Source organism: Drosophila bipectinata, chromosome 3L (assembly GCF_030179905.1).
Source record: "Drosophila bipectinata strain 14024-0381.07 chromosome 3L, DbipHiC1v2, whole genome shotgun sequence".
In the NCBI taxonomy this organism is placed as follows: Eukaryota; Metazoa; Arthropoda; class Insecta; order Diptera; family Drosophilidae; genus Drosophila; species Drosophila bipectinata.
The window spans coordinates 18,073,312-18,090,984 of NC_091738.1; the positions used below are offsets into that span (position 1 = coordinate 18,073,312).

Consider the following 17,673-nt stretch of genomic DNA (forward strand, 5'->3'; position numbering starts at 1 on the left):
ACCCTTCCTCCAGTATTCCCTACTCTTTAGAATCAGTCAAGCTTTCATCTAGAAGCACATCCTATCCACTATCCTCTATGGCATATCAAAGGGTATTCGCTTTTTTTATCAAATTCTGTATCAACTCTCAGGCTTCTATACATTTATATATATTTTTATTTTTATATATTGTTTTTATATTGCGCACAGCCTTATTTTTCCAAACAATTTATTTCATTAGTTTAAGTTTTATGTTTTTTTTGGAATATTTTGTTTTTGGTTAATTTGTGTTCTTGAAACGTCACCTGATTGAATTTTGTACCAACATTGCCTGACATACCACTACATTTAGATATTCTTTATTCATAACAAATAGATCGAAGCATGTACTGTTCTAAAACTTTAACATCTCATCCATAGAAAATCGTTCCATCGTTCTACGATCCGAAAACCTTAATACGTTAATACGTCCGCTCCCCTGGATTATCGTTGTGTGGTCCTTGTAGATCTTTGATTCAGAGACCACCCTTTTTTCTAAAAAAAAAACCATAAAAAATGTTTCCCACTGATGGGCAAAGGGGTTTCGGTTTTTTGTTTGTTTTTTTTTTTGTGCAAATTCTTGTATTTTATTTTCTTGGTTTTTAGTGTTTTTTGCTTTCGCATCAATTTTAAAAATTCTTCGATATTCGGGATTTTAGTTCACTTTACACTTATATATGACTTGGCATTCAGTAATTATATGGTAGGTATATATATATATTTTGGGCCTTTACGGCTGCCCTTATCTCCTTATATAACAAATTTTACAATTATAAACGATTTTCGAGTTTTAGTAAATTTTAAAATTAAAAATAAAACGTTTATGCCTAGAAAAAACGGTTTAAACTTTAAACTTTTGTTTATTTTTTACTTTGACTCTCGTGTATATTCTCTTGACTTGGCTTAGGAGTTAAATACAAACATGTACATGGTGTATATATAAATATATTTCATATATTTTAGTTTCTTCTCGTTTCTCAATCTATTGTTGTCGGTGTTTTGTGTGGGAGAGGGGGGTGTATGGATAACATTAAACTTCTTTTGCATTAGACCTTAAAAATGTACTAAACATTATATTAATTATGTTTATTAATATTATATATATATAGACGTTGGGTATTTCTTCAACTTGTCGTACAAAACGTTGTACATTTCATGTAAGATTTCTTCCAGACCTTGAAGGCATACCCTTATTATATACGCGGCTCATATGTATGTATTTTGTTATATTATCTTAACGGGCGTTTCCAGCGACAACCGCGTTAGGAATAGCTCTGCCATCTAGACCGACTCCTCATCGTTGTTCTCCTCCCCATCCGCATCGTCCTCCCCATCGCGACGATCTCGAACTACTTCTACGACAGAAACCGCCTCCGCTGTGGTCGTGGTCGATGTGGATGAGCTGGTGGTGCTGGCCGGGGACATGTTGTCCGAGGTGACGGCCAGGCCGATGGGTGGCGGCGATGTGGCGACGGCAGCTGCTATCTCCTGACTGGGCGGCAGCACGAAACTCTTCCCGCCCACCTGGTCTCATTTGAGACCCGTGTCCGAGGACGGTGTCCAGCGATCGAACTCGATCCCGGAGTCGGGCGACACGCCCGTGGCCTTGGCCAGGTGGGCCGCCATAAACCCGCCCGTCTGCATGCACTTGCAGTCCGGGGCGATGCAATTGCACGAGAACTTGGAGCCGCGGCCGCACCGCGTGGCCACCACACTGGGATTGGCGGCCAGCACATTAGCCATCGGATTGTTGGAGCCGGCCGATCCCAGGCCAACACTTTGGCCCATCATCCCGGACTCGTCCATGGCCTTAGAGTCGCCGGGACTCAGGCGCAGCTGGCTCTCGAAGGACTGCAGCTGCTGCATAAAGTGGAAGTTGGGCGACACATCCGGCTTCCTGTCCCGCACCATCATGAAGGCGTCGTTGAGGCTCAGGCCCCGGGTGTGCATCAAGTAGGCCAGCGTCACGGTCACCGAGCGCGACACCCCGGCCAGGCAGTGGACCAGCACCGCCGAGTTCGCCGAGCGCGCTTCCTCTGTGAGTTTAAAATTGGGGAGCATTAGATAATAATCTGGATATGACATCATAATGTTAGGATGCTTGCCTATAAACTGTATGGCATCTGGGAAGTGAACGGCCAGATCTTGGGAATAGTGATCGGTAATTGGAATCTGCAGATACTTGATGATGCCCGACTTTTCAAACTCGTTCGGCAAGTCAGGTGTTACATTCAGAACATACTGGAATTTAAGAAGGGATTGAAGTTAGTCCTGGTAGCTAAAGAAACCTATCTAGAACTCACCTTTATGTTGTACTTTTGCAATGCATTCGAATCGCAGCTGTGGGATGCATTTCCCAGGAACAGTAGTCCGGGTATTATCTCCACCGGAGCCTCGTTGAAATTATGATGATGATGGTGGTGGTGATGGTGGTGGGAGGTGCTCTCACAGTCCGACGATTCGGCCGAACTGCTGCACGCGGAATCGGAATGCGGTGTGGAAATGCGTAGGGATCTGTAAGATACATTCACGGATATCGATTAGAATCTATAGATAGTTAGATACGATTATCAGACTCACCTTAGACCCATTAACTGATCGGTCTTTACTTTGCGACTAGATTCCATTTCTTTGTTGTTGGCCTGGTTGTCGTCCTCGCACCATTCCGGAAACGCCTGGCGAAAGCTGAAGAAGCCATCTGAAAGATACAAATGAAACGGTTGGTTGAGAACGAGGGGAAACTTAAGAATGCTTTTTGAACTGTGAGTTCCAACCGCAGCACACCACACATCCCACATCCCACCCATATTTTGTTGTTTCGGGCCAGCCTGTCATTTGAGGCCTCTGGAATTTGACGTTCGTTATGCTTGGCCAAGTGTAGCTTTGTGTCTTTGGTAAGGCAACACCTACACGACATGTTGCTATTAGCCCCGCCCCTCTCTGAAATTCTTCCAAGCGAATTACAGAAAGAAAATTATTACAAAAAGGGTTGAAGATTTTCTTCCGAGTGTCGACTCGACTCCAATTTGAAACGGAAGTGCGACTTGGCGACTTGGGATATCAACGGAAATGCCATTTCTATATTTATAGGCTTGAGAACGGTATGGGAACTGTCATAAAACTAAAAAGCAGACAAAACAACTGCTCATCAGCATAACGCAAAACGGAAGCTTACAATTTTCTACTTGCCGCATATTAAATGCGAAAATAAAAACACAAAACTGCGAACTGCAAACAAATTGAATGAAAACGCAGAAAAAGCACTGCAGAGAGTTTAGTTATCAAGTTATTGGCTGGCCAACGGGTGGTATACTCGATCTGCCTGTGCAGCAGCAGCAGAAACTTTAAAAATAGCCAGCGATACTTACGGCCAGATAGGGCCTGAAAATCGAAGCCGGAAAACGCCCCCCAAGAGACTGGGGGAGTTGGGGCTGTGGTGGAAGGGGAGCTATTTTAGCGAATGATTGCGAAGCGGCCATGGTGGTATTACTACTACCATCGCAAAATGCATTTGATAGCAATTTCCGGTTCAAACAAACTCGATCAAAGTTTGAATTTCACTGAATGAAAGGGAAAGGATCCAGGGGAAATGGTTATAGCAAGGGTTTATAAAGTAAAACAAGGGATAAAAGGTTAGTCCTTTGATACCTTCGATGATTTCTTTAAACATAATTTAAAGGCTATTGTGAACTTATCGTTCGTTTAAACTTTAAAGAATAGCCCATCGATATATTCATTGATTTTTTCACAATTTTCATCGATTTTATTAATGGTTTCATTGATAGTTTTAATAGTATATTTCCTGTCTATCTGTAAGACTATTTTTAACATTTAATTTGATAAAAGAACATCCAATCGATATTTTCGATGATTTTATTCAATATTATTATCGATTTTTTCGGTAGTTCCATTAAATGTTTTAATGATCTATTGTCTAATTGTATTTGTGAGTATTTTTTAACTTTTTATTCGATAAAACGACAACATATCGATATTTTCGATGATTTTTTCGAAATCTTTATCGATTATTTCAATATCCATTTTCTATGTCTTTTTGGAACTTTTCATTCCATTAAACGATAGCTGGTCCATATTTTTGATCATTTTTCGGAATTTTTATTGATTTTATGGATAGTTCTATCGATTGTATCAATGGTCTATTGTCTACGAATATAGACTATTCGATAATTCTACGTTTCATTCCATTTCGATGAAAAAATCATAGTTAGGTAGATTAATGATTTAATTATTTATTATCTACATATATATTTCCCTCTGTTTTGAACTTGTCATTCCATAAAACGATAGAATATCGATATTTTCGATGATAATTGAAAAATCTTCATCGATTTTGTAAATTATTCCATCGATTGCTTAAATAGCCTTATGTCTGCATCTATAGGTAGGTCTAATTTAAACTAGTAATTCAATAAAACGATAGCCCATTGATATATTCGATACTTTTAATAAATCTTCATCGATTCCACCGATAGTTCCATCGATTTTTCTCATAATCTATTGCAAAGTAAGTCAATAGAAATCAGTTATAGGTCCATTTTTTCATTTCCTGTTAAAATTACCGGTCGAGGTAACTTTCCCTACCATAAACCAGCCCTATAGACCATATAGCCCATATAGATATTCACAATTTGAATCCGCCCATATGGCAATCGTTTTGCTTTCCCCGCCTCCACACCTCGACTAATTTGTTCTACACCTACCCACTAATATCTGTTTGTGTTTCTATATCTTTATAGTTTTTTTTTTGCTGTTTTTTTTATTTATTTGTCACGTTCTCTGTCATATTTGTGAGTGCTTTTGTGTTTAGATTGTTTCATTGATGAGTTCACACACAAAACAAAACCACAATAACACTGTGGAGACGACCTTCAAAGCGTTGAAAATGTAAACTTGAAAAAAAAGAGCGTCAAGTCGAGGTGAGCACTAAATACTATATCTCTAGTATTGGTTAGAGAACCTGATTTTGGCAACTTCTCCAACAGACACCCACAACCACAGCACCTCCCATAAAAGGGAGACCAACCACCCCAACGTATCTGAACCAATCGCCCCCATAGAGACACATTATTTTTAATTATGTGTCTATTGTTTTATTAAAAAAAAAATAGAAGCACCTATTTTATTAAGCTATATTATAAGCCATAAAAAAAGCCATTTAAGTCCATTCATGGTACTTATATTTTTAAATAACATGTATATATTTTTTCTAAAAAACAAATCTCATTCATGCATTAGTTATTTGTTTTGTTTGCTTTTCATTATAGTATATACTAGGTTTTTTTATTTTTTATTTCTATTTTCAAAGCTTATCTGGCTGTGCTTCGTTTTTTGTTTATCTCTGCGAGTAAATAATAAAAAAAAATAACAACAGCAGCGACAAAGAGAATACAAAACGTGAGTTAAATAACTTTTAGCTCACTTCACTGGGTTTCTACACTGCCGCAGATACAAACAAGCTCACAGATACTCAGTTATACAGATACAGATACAGATACAGGCATACAGTGCTATTCATTCACAGGTACCACTTCAGTTCCCCTACCAATACCTTTTTTTTTTTCTCCCAACGGATATGACGTAGGCGAATTTTTTTTTTCTATTTTTCCGCATAAAAAACAGTTAGAGAAGTGTTTCGAAGGGGGGTAAAGGGGCTATGTTTGCCCTTATATGGTTTGCCATTCTGTGGGTGCCTTGTTTAATTCATTTGCGGTTCAAAATGACGCAGATCCCTTAAGTGGAACACATCAGACCCTGGTCCCTGGACGTCCGTTTAGTCCATTGATGGATTCCATGGCGGAATCCAAACCGGAAGCTCCACACATGCATGCATCCGAACATGCCTCGCATTCTCGCATCTATTTTTAATTCAATTGTTTATAGTTTGGAAGATATTTCCAAGAAATTTCAAATCGAATTAGAATCTTTAAAGTTTAAACTTTATGCTGCAAGTTTTTTGAAAAATCGATATTACGCATACGCACTGTGGGTCGGTATGCCCTGCTCTGTGGTCTGGCAAATGCATTCAGCCGGTCGTTGCACAATGCCAGATACTCGGATACTATAAATATATACCCCATTGCCCCTCTCTCTCTCTATATACACATAGTATAGTATATATATATTTAAGCACGCATGTGTGTGCAGTTGGGAGGAGGTGTCGGGGCTGGTTGGGTGGGCATGAATGAAAAACCAGACCACGAGACAACGACATCGCCAGTAGCAGTTCAATGCTATTTGTCAATGAGTCAGTTTGTCGATTTCAACTGGAACGAGATACCGAGAGACTGGGACTGAGAACGAGGAAGAGTCGTAAAATACAACACAGCACATTTGGGGGAATCATATCCATTAGCTCCATATGCATATAGCCACCCCACCCCGCCCATGTGGGTGTACAAGCATATGGGTGCGTGTGTGTCTCATCCCCCAACCCATTGTGGCCCCAATTTTGTTTACATTTGGGGAGGCATTTAAAAATGGTATATCACTGAGAAAATAATATTTTTTAAATATTAAAAATTATGCTTTTTATTTCTTTTTTTAATTTTTAAAAAATTTTACATTTCAGTGTACAATTTTCTTGTGGAATATGTTGAAAAATAGCCTCCCACTTCCGTCTGTTCTCATTTCGTAAAAGGAAATGTCATTTCCCAAGCACTGCATTTTCCCGACATTCCAAATAATTTCTTAATCAAGAGAGTAGTAGCGTTGACATTTTAACTATCCGGAAGACCGGAAGTTGATTGATTACAGCATGATTGATTGATGAGAGACTCTTGCGAAATATCAGAGGTGCTGTTGCACTTGGAATGCCCTTCTAGGAGACTCTAGGAATAGGAAGGGAGACTCGCTTATGAGAAGACTCTGAAGTCAGGCCTGACATTTAAAGAATTCCGAGAAAGCGTTAAAAATCGTTAGAAAGGGTCGCCCCCGGGCCATCAATCATAGAGTTCGACACTGGATTTTGATCGATAGATAACCAAAAATAATTTGCGTATTTTTTTAAAGCTTTTGGAATTAGTTATGGGGTGAGTCATGGCCATAATATGTGGCTACTCATTTCTAAGAATTAATTAAGTGTGATAAGGCTGTTTAAGCACTTAACTACCTATTTAGACTTTGGTCTTAATTTTGAATTATAACTAAAAGTTACTAGGCAAGTGCCACTGTACCTCAAGCCACAGTTCAGTTTAAGTTTAATTTTTTATATTTTTTTTTTGCTGCTGTAAGAGTCTCGCCTACACTCGCCTCCTAAACAAAATCCCCCGCCCACAGCCATAAAACCAAAAATGAACGTAACAACTGCAACAAACATCACAAAATTCTAAATAAATGCCTCGCCCACAAGAAAAAATAAAATTAAAAAAAACAAGAAAGCAAAGCTAACTTCGGGCGGAGCCGAAGTTGATATACCCTTGCAGCTAAAACCGGATATATATCTCAAACATCGGATATAGTTAGCCGATCCTTATGGGAATATGAATATATAATCCATATAATATGAATATATAATTTATTACAATACAAAATCTACAAAAAGGGTCAAACTTCTATCTTCAAAAACACCAAAGTTGGCATTTCTACCAAAAACCATTTCCGATCGTACAGTTATATGTCAGCTATAAGATATAGTCAACCGATCGTTATGAAATTTGGTAGATCGGATTAACTGACCAAAAATAGAATGTGTACCAAGTGCCAGCTTTCTATCATCAAAAACACGAAAGTTGGGTCATTTCCGATCGTTCAGTTATATGGCAGCTATAGGATATAGTCGGCCGATCCTTATGAAATTTGGCATGTCGTATTATGTTGCCAAAAAAAGCTCTCACCCAAAATTTGAACTCTCTAACTTTAAAAACACCAAAGTTATACCATTTCCGATCAATCAGTTATATGGCAGCTATAGGATATAGTCGACCGATCCGGGCCGTTCCGACTTATATACTGCGTGCAAAGGAAAGAAGGATGTGTGCAAAGTTTCAAGAGTAGTAGTAGCTTTAAGTAGCTTTAAAACTGAGAGACTAGTTTGCGTAGAAACAGACAGACGGACAGACAGACGGACAGACAGACGGACAGACGGACAGACGGACATGCTCATATCAACTCAGGAGGTGATCCTGATCAAGAATATATATACTTTATAGGGTCGGAGATGTCTCCTTCACTGCGTTGCACACTTTTGACCAAAATTATAATACCCTCTGCAAGGGTATAAAAAAAACCCGAAGGCAGACCTCTTAAAAAAATAAATATGTATGTTTAGTTGAGACACGAACCACCAACGGGCCATCGGGCCATCGATTCAGCTTTTTATGCTGCTGCACCTGATACACAAAAATATGTACATATAGATGTAGCTATGTAGGTATACCTATGTATGTGGGAGACTGTGTGGGTGGAAAAGTGAAAGAGTTTTCCTTTACATAAGCTTCCAACGACGACGACTGGGGGAGCCGAAATTGCTTTTATGAATGAACTCAGCCATAGTCACAATGAAGAAGGCAACAAAAAACCAGGCACCACCCTAGCAAAAAAAATAAAGTGGCAGCTCGGCACGCAACTATTTGCTCAACAAGCTACACAGTATTATAATAATAACAACAACAACAACATACATATTTGCATGAAAAATGAGCTATATATATATGTGGATCCACTAGATACCCCCCCTCTGAAAGCTAAAAGTAGTTAAAGTCCATTTTCATTCCATTTCATTCATTCATGCATTCAATTAAGTTTTCCTTTTTTTCTTTTTTTTTTTTGTATCTCGACTCAATTTACTGCAATTGAAGTGGGGAATGGGTCTCACTCGAGTGGGATGGGTTGAGAGGCACTGGCCAAAATAAAGCCAGTTTGGAAATCAAAATTTATTAAAATTGGATAGTTTTTAGAAGAGTTATAAAGGGTTTAGGCAAGTACAGAAAATATATTATTATATATAATAGTATGAAATAGTATACAGCATAGAAATATACATAAAAAATTCGTCTAAATCGAATGATTTTTAGAAAAGTTATAGATAGGTTTTGAGATTTCCTACAGGCTTTTCTTATAGTCTTGCTCCCAAGTACAGAAAATTTATTATTATAGATAACAGTAGGATAATGTAAAAATATATATTCATCTATATTTTAAATTCAACTATCATCTATATTCATATTCATCTAAATCGGACAATTTTTAGAATTATTATACATAGGCAGTATATTTATGTACATATATAGACTTTTTCATAAAATTCCATTTTAATACAATTTTTAAAAACCCTTACTTCTTGTTAGCCTTACTCCCCAGTACCTACAGTAAATGTATGCAAAAATATTTTATATTAAGAATCTATTTTTTTAACCTTTTGTTCTAAAAAATTAATTGAGAAATAAACTAATGTACCAATTTCCCTTCGTTTCTTTGTTTAACAAGTCTTGGTAATTTTACCTTAAAATAATTTTAATAATTTTAATTTTATTAATATATATATACATATGTATTTACACCCTAAAAAGTAAAGAGAAGTTATAGATGTTTTTAATCCGCTTTCCTACTGTCTGAATTCGATAGCTTGCTCTGAAACACCCAGAAGTATTCAATACATAATTATTTATCTACGAAAGTACCGGATATATTACATTATATAATTTAAAATTATCTAATTAATTTCTCTCAGGTCCTTCCGCTGGACGTGCGACACAATATAGTGTTTCTTTGAGCTACTTTGCAGTCATTGTTGGAACTTCCGCATTGCCAGAGCCACAGGAGAGTGGGTTTTGGTTCCAGCTCCAGTACGATATGCAGAGCTTAGTCATCAGCGCATCAGTGGCTCAGCTAATCAGTTAGTGAGTGAATGGCCCATTCAGTGCGAATAGTTAACTAAGCCAGTTAGTTAGTTAGTTAGTTACCCAGGCGGGTCGTTCTACATCGCTGTGCGAAGTAATGAGACATGTGGGAAGTTCCAAATCGAGGGACTACTATATAATAATACCCAACTAGAGGGAAGTTTGCATGGCAGAACATGGTTATGGGAATATTTTAATATTAGATAATAGTACTTATTTGAAGCTCTTTCTTTTAGTAACTCAATTATTTGGATTTCTATTTGATGATTCAGTCGGCAATTAAACTCGACCGCTAAACTGTTTGTCGAAGAACTCATGCCATGCCCCCACTCATCCTCAAGTGCTCCCCAGATACAGGCATACCACTTACATAATATTCCCCCACCAGCTATCGAAGAGACTTGTAGACCAGAGGGAGGGAGAGAGACGCGACCCTTCTAATGACCTCTTAATAGGCGGTGGGGGATTACCTTTGGCATCTATGCTCGCTCTGGGGTCGCTCTCTACCAAAATGTCAAATTGCGTAAGCCAATCAATCAAAATGTAAATAAGCTAAAACCTAATTTTGGTCTAGGCCTGGCCCGAAAATGTTCCCTCCCAGCCGAGCTTCTTCCCGTTGGGAGCTGGGAGCTAAAAATAGAAGGCATTACATAACAAGAAAAGGACTCTTTAAAAAAAAAGATAGGTGAGATATAAGGATAATATTGAAAAAATTAAAATTGCTATAAAATTAAAAAATTTAAAGACTTCATTTCATTATTTAATTTATAATTTTTTTTTTTTATAGATTTCTCTCAGTGCATTTCGCGACCCTGCCACAGATCCTTTTTTTGGGGCTTGTGTCTGTGCTTGCCGCGGGCTTCTGTGGATGCCGCATTATTAATTAATTATATTCCGCTGTTTTGCTTCAAAATGGCAACCGAACGCCACTCAGAATCGAAATTCGGCAACGCTGCATAGGGAATACGAACCCAATCCCGGATAATTGAAGTGAGCCACGAGCTTTGTAACCAAATATACATATGTACATATGTATGTATGTATGTATATACATCCATATAGTATTCCCAGCGTGGGCGTGTTGAGTTTGTGTTGGTTTTGGGGTTTTGGGTTTTGGGGCGAAGCTTTACAAAATGGGGTCAAGTTTAATGTGCAGCTTCCTGTTGCCGCTTGCTTCCTCTTCTTCCTCGGGTTGCAATGCTTTTCGTAATTGCAGGGGGGGGATTAGTTGATGCAACAAGTGCAGTAGGAAAATCTTTAAGATGAAAATATTTCAATATACCATAGCCTCTGGGAGGTCCGCTCCCGATCCCAACAACGTGCCTTGAATTTCGTTCGTAATTGAAATGCGGAAAGCGCCAAAAAGAGCAAGAAAGGGGGGCAGAGTGGGGTGGGGTGGCATTTTATAAATATTGCATATGCACCAGATGAAAAAATGGTACTACAGTGGAACTTCATTACAAGGAAATCTGTCTTAATAAAGGCACTTACCAAGTTTAAGAATAATTTTTCTTATGGGAGATACATACTTCTATTGTAGTCCCCCCCCCTACTTTATCCTGTTGCTTATTTCGGGTTTCTACTGTATTCCCAATTGGATGAGGCTGCCAGCGCAACCCATCTGCAAATGAAAACGAAAGCTCTTCACTGGAGAAGACAGAAATTCCAATTCAGAAAATAACAGTCGAATTTCGTACGTTTCTAAAGAAGCACAAAGGATATCCATTCTTTTGCTTCTTTCTAGAGGAGTTTATAGATGCCCCAAGCCCCATCTATATATAGGCTCTAAAGAGGAGAGATATAGGGTTTCTTTCCCAAATGAAGTTACTATTTCAGTTTAAATAAAATATTTTCCAGTGCAGTGCTATTTCTTCCTCCCCCCATCAGAGTTATTGGTTCAGTGCATAAGCACAGACACGAACCACACATAAAGTCTCCAGCCGCCCCAGCCTCCCCCCAGCCTTTGATGAAATGCGTTCATGTTCATGCTGTTGCTTCTGCTGCTTATTATTCTACTTCTTGTGCCCCTTGTTTGTTTTTGCCTTTTTTCTTCCCTTTTTTTTTTGTTGCTATAACTTTAGATTTATGCATGCAAGCGCATCGGCAACAACTTTTAGCTCCATTTCATGTTTAGCTTTTCTTTTTCTTCCTTATTTTGTTATTTTTTTTTTTTTTTGAGACAGACAAACGATTGGTAGTTGTTGGAGTTGTTGTTACTTCTGCCGCTTCTGTTTGCTAATTCCAAGAATATAACAATTTACGCGTCGTCCCCCGCCAAGGCGAATGTGAATGAAGGGGAAGCGAACGCGAGTCTTCTCTTTATCATCATCCTCCTCCTCCTCCTACTCCTTCACATTTGGAGTATCCAAGTCTCCACCACCATCGCATTCCTTCATTTGCAATGCGCCGTTGATTTTGTATTTCTTCTCTCTCTCTGTCTGTTTATGTTATATGCGCCCTGGAAACTTCCGCTGGACGTTGAGGTATGCAGGAGTGGGGGAGAAGGAGAAACAGAGAACACGCCCGCACAAGTTCGACCGGAAGTCTTTGTTGTTGCATGTACAATGTTGCTTTGTCGCTGTCGCTGCCATTGATTGTTTGGGAATTGCACTATTAATGTGATTTTTAGTTGAAAACAAAGAGAGATTACTGTACTACTGTTATTGCAAATATTTGCACAACATTCGAGAGCAATTCTTTCATGTGGGCCTCACCGTTAGTTATGTAGTTGTCCGCTCTCAGTGCTTAATTACAATTACTGCCCACACAAACGCTGACCCAAATCCGTATCCATATCCACTAGAAGCCGTTAAGACAACAACAACAACAATCAAAAGAGATCGACCGACTCACGTCCAGTTCGTCAAATTTGTATTGCCATCCTTTGCTTGCTCATTGTCGCCCCTTCTAGCTCGGCTCCAAACTCCACGTGGCTTCCCTTTCGCTCGCACTTGCAAATACAAGATGCTGACGCCAACTCCAATTGGAAAGATGTCCGCCTGTCTTTCGATGCACTTTGCATGTGGGCATGCGACAAAAACAACAACGACAACGAACGAACTCCCCCCAAAGTACAGTGGGACGAACAGATGAAATATTCATTTAAAAATTTATTATTTTATTTTTAATCTATCAAAGGTTATCTTTTTTGCTTAACCATTTTCCACAAAATATTAAAAATATTAATTTGTATTATCCATGACCTGTTGCGGCCTACTGTATTGGCAAACAAATTTAGCCCAACGGCTTTTTGGCACGTAGGAGGGCCAACCGTCTCAGCCTCTCAGATGCTTTACGGTGTTTTTTCGGTGAAGGCAGACCAGTTGGCTGAGTTGGCTCGTTGGAAAAGCAGAGAGGGGAGCGGTGGGCAGGAGGAGGATCATACCATGGGAAAATGGAAGGGGGGCCTTCTGTTGGGAGCCCACCGTCGTTGTGATGAATTATCATGAAATCGTAATGAGAGGCAGTCCATTTCGTTGGCCTTGGGATTTTGCCACGTGTTTTTTTTTTGTTGGTATTCTTTGTCTTAAGACAGTGGAGCATGGATAGCAAGAAACAATATTGAATTGTTGGGGAGAAACTTTGCTGTTGGGGAAAATCCATTTGAAAAACCGCCGGGGCCCAAAAACCAAATCAAAGCAACCCGTATGAGGCTTAAATCCAAAACAAAAAACCGCCAACAACAACAACAACTAACTCGTTAAAGAAAAAACAGCAAAATGAGGTAAACCACTCTCCGATTCGGAATTGGGAGAGAGAGAGAGAGAGAAAAGCCAGTTGGGAAAAGTCAGTGGAAATGCAGGCGGCTCGACTTGAAGTTGTTTTTTATGGCGCATGCGCAGCAGCAGCATCACCAGCTCGAGTTCAATTTCTATAAAAGGGTCGGCTGGTCGGCTGCCAACAGAGCGGAGCTTTGTATCCGCCTGGCCATAAAAATACGAAAATATAGTAAAACAGAAAACAGAAAATAAAGCAGACGAGACACGACACGACACTCCCCGATCATCTTGCGCATCTCTCCAAGAGATCTTTTGCGTGCTCTTCTCTCCAGGCGAGAGCCGTGTGGGTTTGAAACTCGGCTAATCTAATTGAATTAAATTCTGACGGTAACGGAAATGCTTAGTTTATGGTACAAAAATAAGTAACTGCAGTTGTGGGATGATCTACATACATATATAATATACAAAGATATAGCATAAAAGAGGAATAATTTTAAAAATATTTTATAAAGGCAATAGGTTCTTAAGTATGTAGCTTCCAAGTTCACGTATTTAATTTATTTCATAATATCATAATTATATATTCCTTAGTCCTTACTGTCCATATGGGTTATACCATTTAGTGTCATTTCCTATATAGTTGCTGCTGCCCCAATTGGCCCCATCTTAATTGTTTTAATTCCGAGAAATGCATACAAAGTGGAATTTAATTAAAACTGAATTTCACATCCAACGGTCGCCAGCTCTGAGCTCTGAGCTCTGAGCTCTGAGCTCTGAATCTGATGCATTATGCATTTTATTCCAGGCCGCCCTGCTGGGACTTGTCGTCCAAGATCCTGAAAGGAGCCTCTGGTAGTGCCACTGACAAAGACCGCATAATTGCCCGGGACTTGATTGAATTTCAAGGTTAATTAGCGACCAAGAGAGGGGGGAGGGGGAGGGGGAAAAACTTTTTGCCACAAAAAGGGATTGGTAAACAATGGTCTTGGCCAAGTTGGCTCGGGCAGCTTAAGCTGATTACTCGGCTTGGCTGGCTTGTCGGTTGTTGGTTCTGGTGGGGATTAGACAAAGTGCCCATTAGGAGATGGTAGAACTCTATTGGCTAAAGTAACAGGTTGACAAGCGGAAGGAATACCATTACTTATATCCTCTTTGCAACTTCCGTTTTTACTTTCAACTTTCCAGTTCTAATATCTAACCATATCCAATATCCAAGATATGATAAGATAACCCAAAAGCCCCAACCATTCCCCCCAAAAATATTATCCAAAATATTTAAGTTTCTGGGAAATGCAATAATCGGTACAATTTTGAAATTTTCGCCAAACTGAGCATTTATTAGAGTCCTTGGAAATAGTCCATAAAATTCCAAAATTCCATTCAAAATATTTTCATGAGCTGGAAACGAAATTCATTTACCATTTCGAGATCATTAAGAAGTGTTGGAACAATGGAGGTCAGCAGGTCGGAAAAAAGAAAACAATGAAAATCCTTTAAAAGGTGACACTGGATTTTCACGCTGCCCCTCCCCTCCCTCTCTCAAGAGGTTCTCTCGGTTTCCCGGGTATTGCCGGTCGTAAAATTTTGGTCGGGGACCGAATTCTCCTAATTACCTGAACACAGGTAGGTCCTCACAGGATGCCCTCATCGGGCTATCTTTCCGTCCATATGCTTGACGTCACTGTTGTTGCTGGAGAAGCCAAAGCCAATGCCACCTTATGTTATGCTAATTTTGTGTCGGCATTCAAGTTCTATTATTCTTAGCAAATGAAATCAGTAAACAAAGGCAAAGTTTAAACTACACCGAGCGGAAAATCATATATAATACTATAAAATAGTGAAATATTATGATTTAAGAAAATTCAGCTTAATTTATCGAGTGGTTATGGATGAGGTTTAGTGGTAAGAGGTTTTATGCCCCAAAAATAGGGGATCTGGTGAGCTTTTCGGGAGGTGTAGCCCCAATACTGTGGGGCTTGTAAGCGAACGGAAATTGAAGTGATAAAAATAAAAATGAAGCCCCAGTCAGTCCAGTCAGATAATTATGTATATAGGGGGGTATATATATGTATTCCAAAGCAATTGTGACACAAATCTATGGGAATAATAGCTGGAAGAAGACCTCGAAACCTGCTCCGACTTCCACTTCGACTTGTTTGTATATTTACGACTTCCTTAATCCCCAAAAATGTGATGTTTTGTAAAATTCCACACATTTATATTTAAATGGCCTTTTAATCGATATGGCGCGATCAAGGAGAGGCATGAGTATCGGATCGTTTATGGTCTATAAGTACTTAAATACATTCACATTTTTAATAATTTTATTATTTATTTTTCTTCGAATAAATCTAATAAATTGAAACAAGTTCATTGAGGTTAATGCTATTTTTAAAAACCCAGACGCCGGTAATATATAGTTCATCATAGGCTTCTATATAAAAACTAATCTGGCGCTAGGCACTTATCAGCACTACGGATTACATCCTTCATAGCTAGACATTTTTTGCATTTCTTTCTGAGAGACATTCTGTTCCGCAAAAAAAAGAAAAAATAAATAAATAAATCCACGCAAATGTTTATTTATGGCCAGGCAGTGCTTTCTTGGCTTTCTAATAATATTCTTTGGGCTTTGTTTTGTTTTCTTCTCGGGGGCGTTGGGGTCTTGGGGGGTTTTCGGGCTAAAAATGCCGCAAACAACATTGGGGGAAGTATAAATAAATTATGATTTTGTTAGGCCTAGGATTGGAATGTGCGGCGGTGATTTATGGACACCTGGTGATGGTGGATCGGTGATGGCCAGTGTCAGGTATTTAGAGAATGTGATGCCGTTACAATACCCAATACTGGGTATCTTGAAGAATTCCCCTTTCGATGACTCACCTTGCAGGGCAACCACACGACATCCATCCTGTTTGAGGCGACGATGCAGGATATTGATGATGGAGTCCATGGCCACGGCAAAGGCTCCCGCACCCGCCATGTCCGGACTTTGGCTGGCCACGCCCTCGCCATTGTAGAGGATGAACAGGCAGAGCTTGTAGCCCGTCTGGATGCGCTCCTTCAGCTCCGGCGACTTGATCGTGGAGGCCAGATCGATTTTTCCGGCCGCCAGTCGTCGGAGGACTATGCTCGGAATGCAGAGATTGACGGCGCCGCGGATATGCGACTCGCTGTACTCCTGCGAACCGCGACAATCCAACAGGATTAGCTCCTTGGCGTCCAGGGATCTCAGCTGCGATTGCAGCCACTCCTTGTTGCAGCTCTCCTGCTCCGTTTCGGGCATCATTTTCGAGATGGCTTTTCCAAAACTTTTCGACTTTTCTTTCTATTCACTTCCCTCTTCTGGTTCCTGCTTCTTCTCGACTTGTTATTTTCTTTTTTTTTTTTGGTTACAACAAAGTTTACATCATCTGCTTTGGACTGCCGCACATTTTTTCTACTTCTCTCTGCTTCTTCGCTTCTTCTTTCGTTGCCTTCTTGGTATATGTATGTATGTATGTTGGTATTGGTGTTGGTGTTTGTTGCTGCACACGCACGGACACGAAAAATCTTGAAATCTTTGAAATCAAAAAGCGTTCAACACTTGCTCTTCTTCTTCTTCCTCAATTAAGGACTTTGGATAACTGGCACTTGTTTTGGTTTTTCGATTTTTCGACTATTTTATTTGATGTTTCTTTGCACTCCGAATTTCGTTTACTTTTTGTTGTACACACGCACACAAGTGCCCGCCAAATCACAACCGTGTGTATGTATCGTGTAGGTGTGCGCCTTGTGTTTTGTATTTTGTATTTATTTGTGTGGAGGTGTGCGTGAGTGGCCAACCGCTTCACAAGCCAGCAAAAACAACAACGAAAAAAACCTGCCTGGGCAACAAGCAAGCGCGTTCGTTCCGTCGCGTTCGACGAAAATTTTACGACTGAGAATCGGTGGTAAACTGGTAGAGATATGGAACGAATATTGCCCGATTATACGAATTTTCTTCGAGTGTTTCATGCTTGTTTCTCTCGAAATTCTTCTCTCTGTTTCTCTCATTTCGTTCTTCTCTCGAAATTCGAATTTCGAGTTTCTCTCCAACT

General features: G+C 39.5%; 1 protein-coding gene across 1 annotated transcript; it reads right to left on the bottom strand.

Moving 5' to 3' along the window:
- Nucleotides 1-247: 247 nt before the first annotated feature.
- Nucleotides 248-17,518, bottom strand: Mkp3 (Mitogen-activated protein kinase phosphatase 3). Its single transcript, XM_017252162.3, has 5 exons — nucleotides 16,478-17,518; nucleotides 2,599-2,716; nucleotides 2,322-2,532; nucleotides 2,124-2,259; nucleotides 248-2,054 (listed from the first exon to the last, which is right to left on the bottom strand). Exons 1-5 carry the CDS (start codon nucleotides 16,881-16,883, stop codon nucleotides 1,549-1,551), a joined length of 1,377 nt encoding a protein of 458 aa, XP_017107651.2. The 5' UTR covers nucleotides 16,884-17,518; the 3' UTR covers nucleotides 248-1,548.
- Nucleotides 17,519-17,673: the final 155 nt, after the last annotated feature.

Excerpts from the sequence above, each read along its gene's own strand:
- Mkp3 (XM_017252162.3), bottom strand. The coding sequence starts at position 16,883 with ATGATGCCCGAAACGGAGCAGGAGAGCTGCAACAAGGAGTGGCTGCAA. Across the intron at positions 2,533-2,598 it reads GATCAGTTAATGGGTCTAAG|ATCCCTACGCATTTCCACAC; the intron begins GTGAGTCTGATA and ends TGTATCTTACAG. Across the intron at positions 2,055-2,123 it reads AGATGCCATACAGTTTATAG|AGGAAGCGCGCTCGGCGAAC; the intron begins GCAAGCATCCTA and ends TTAAACTCACAG.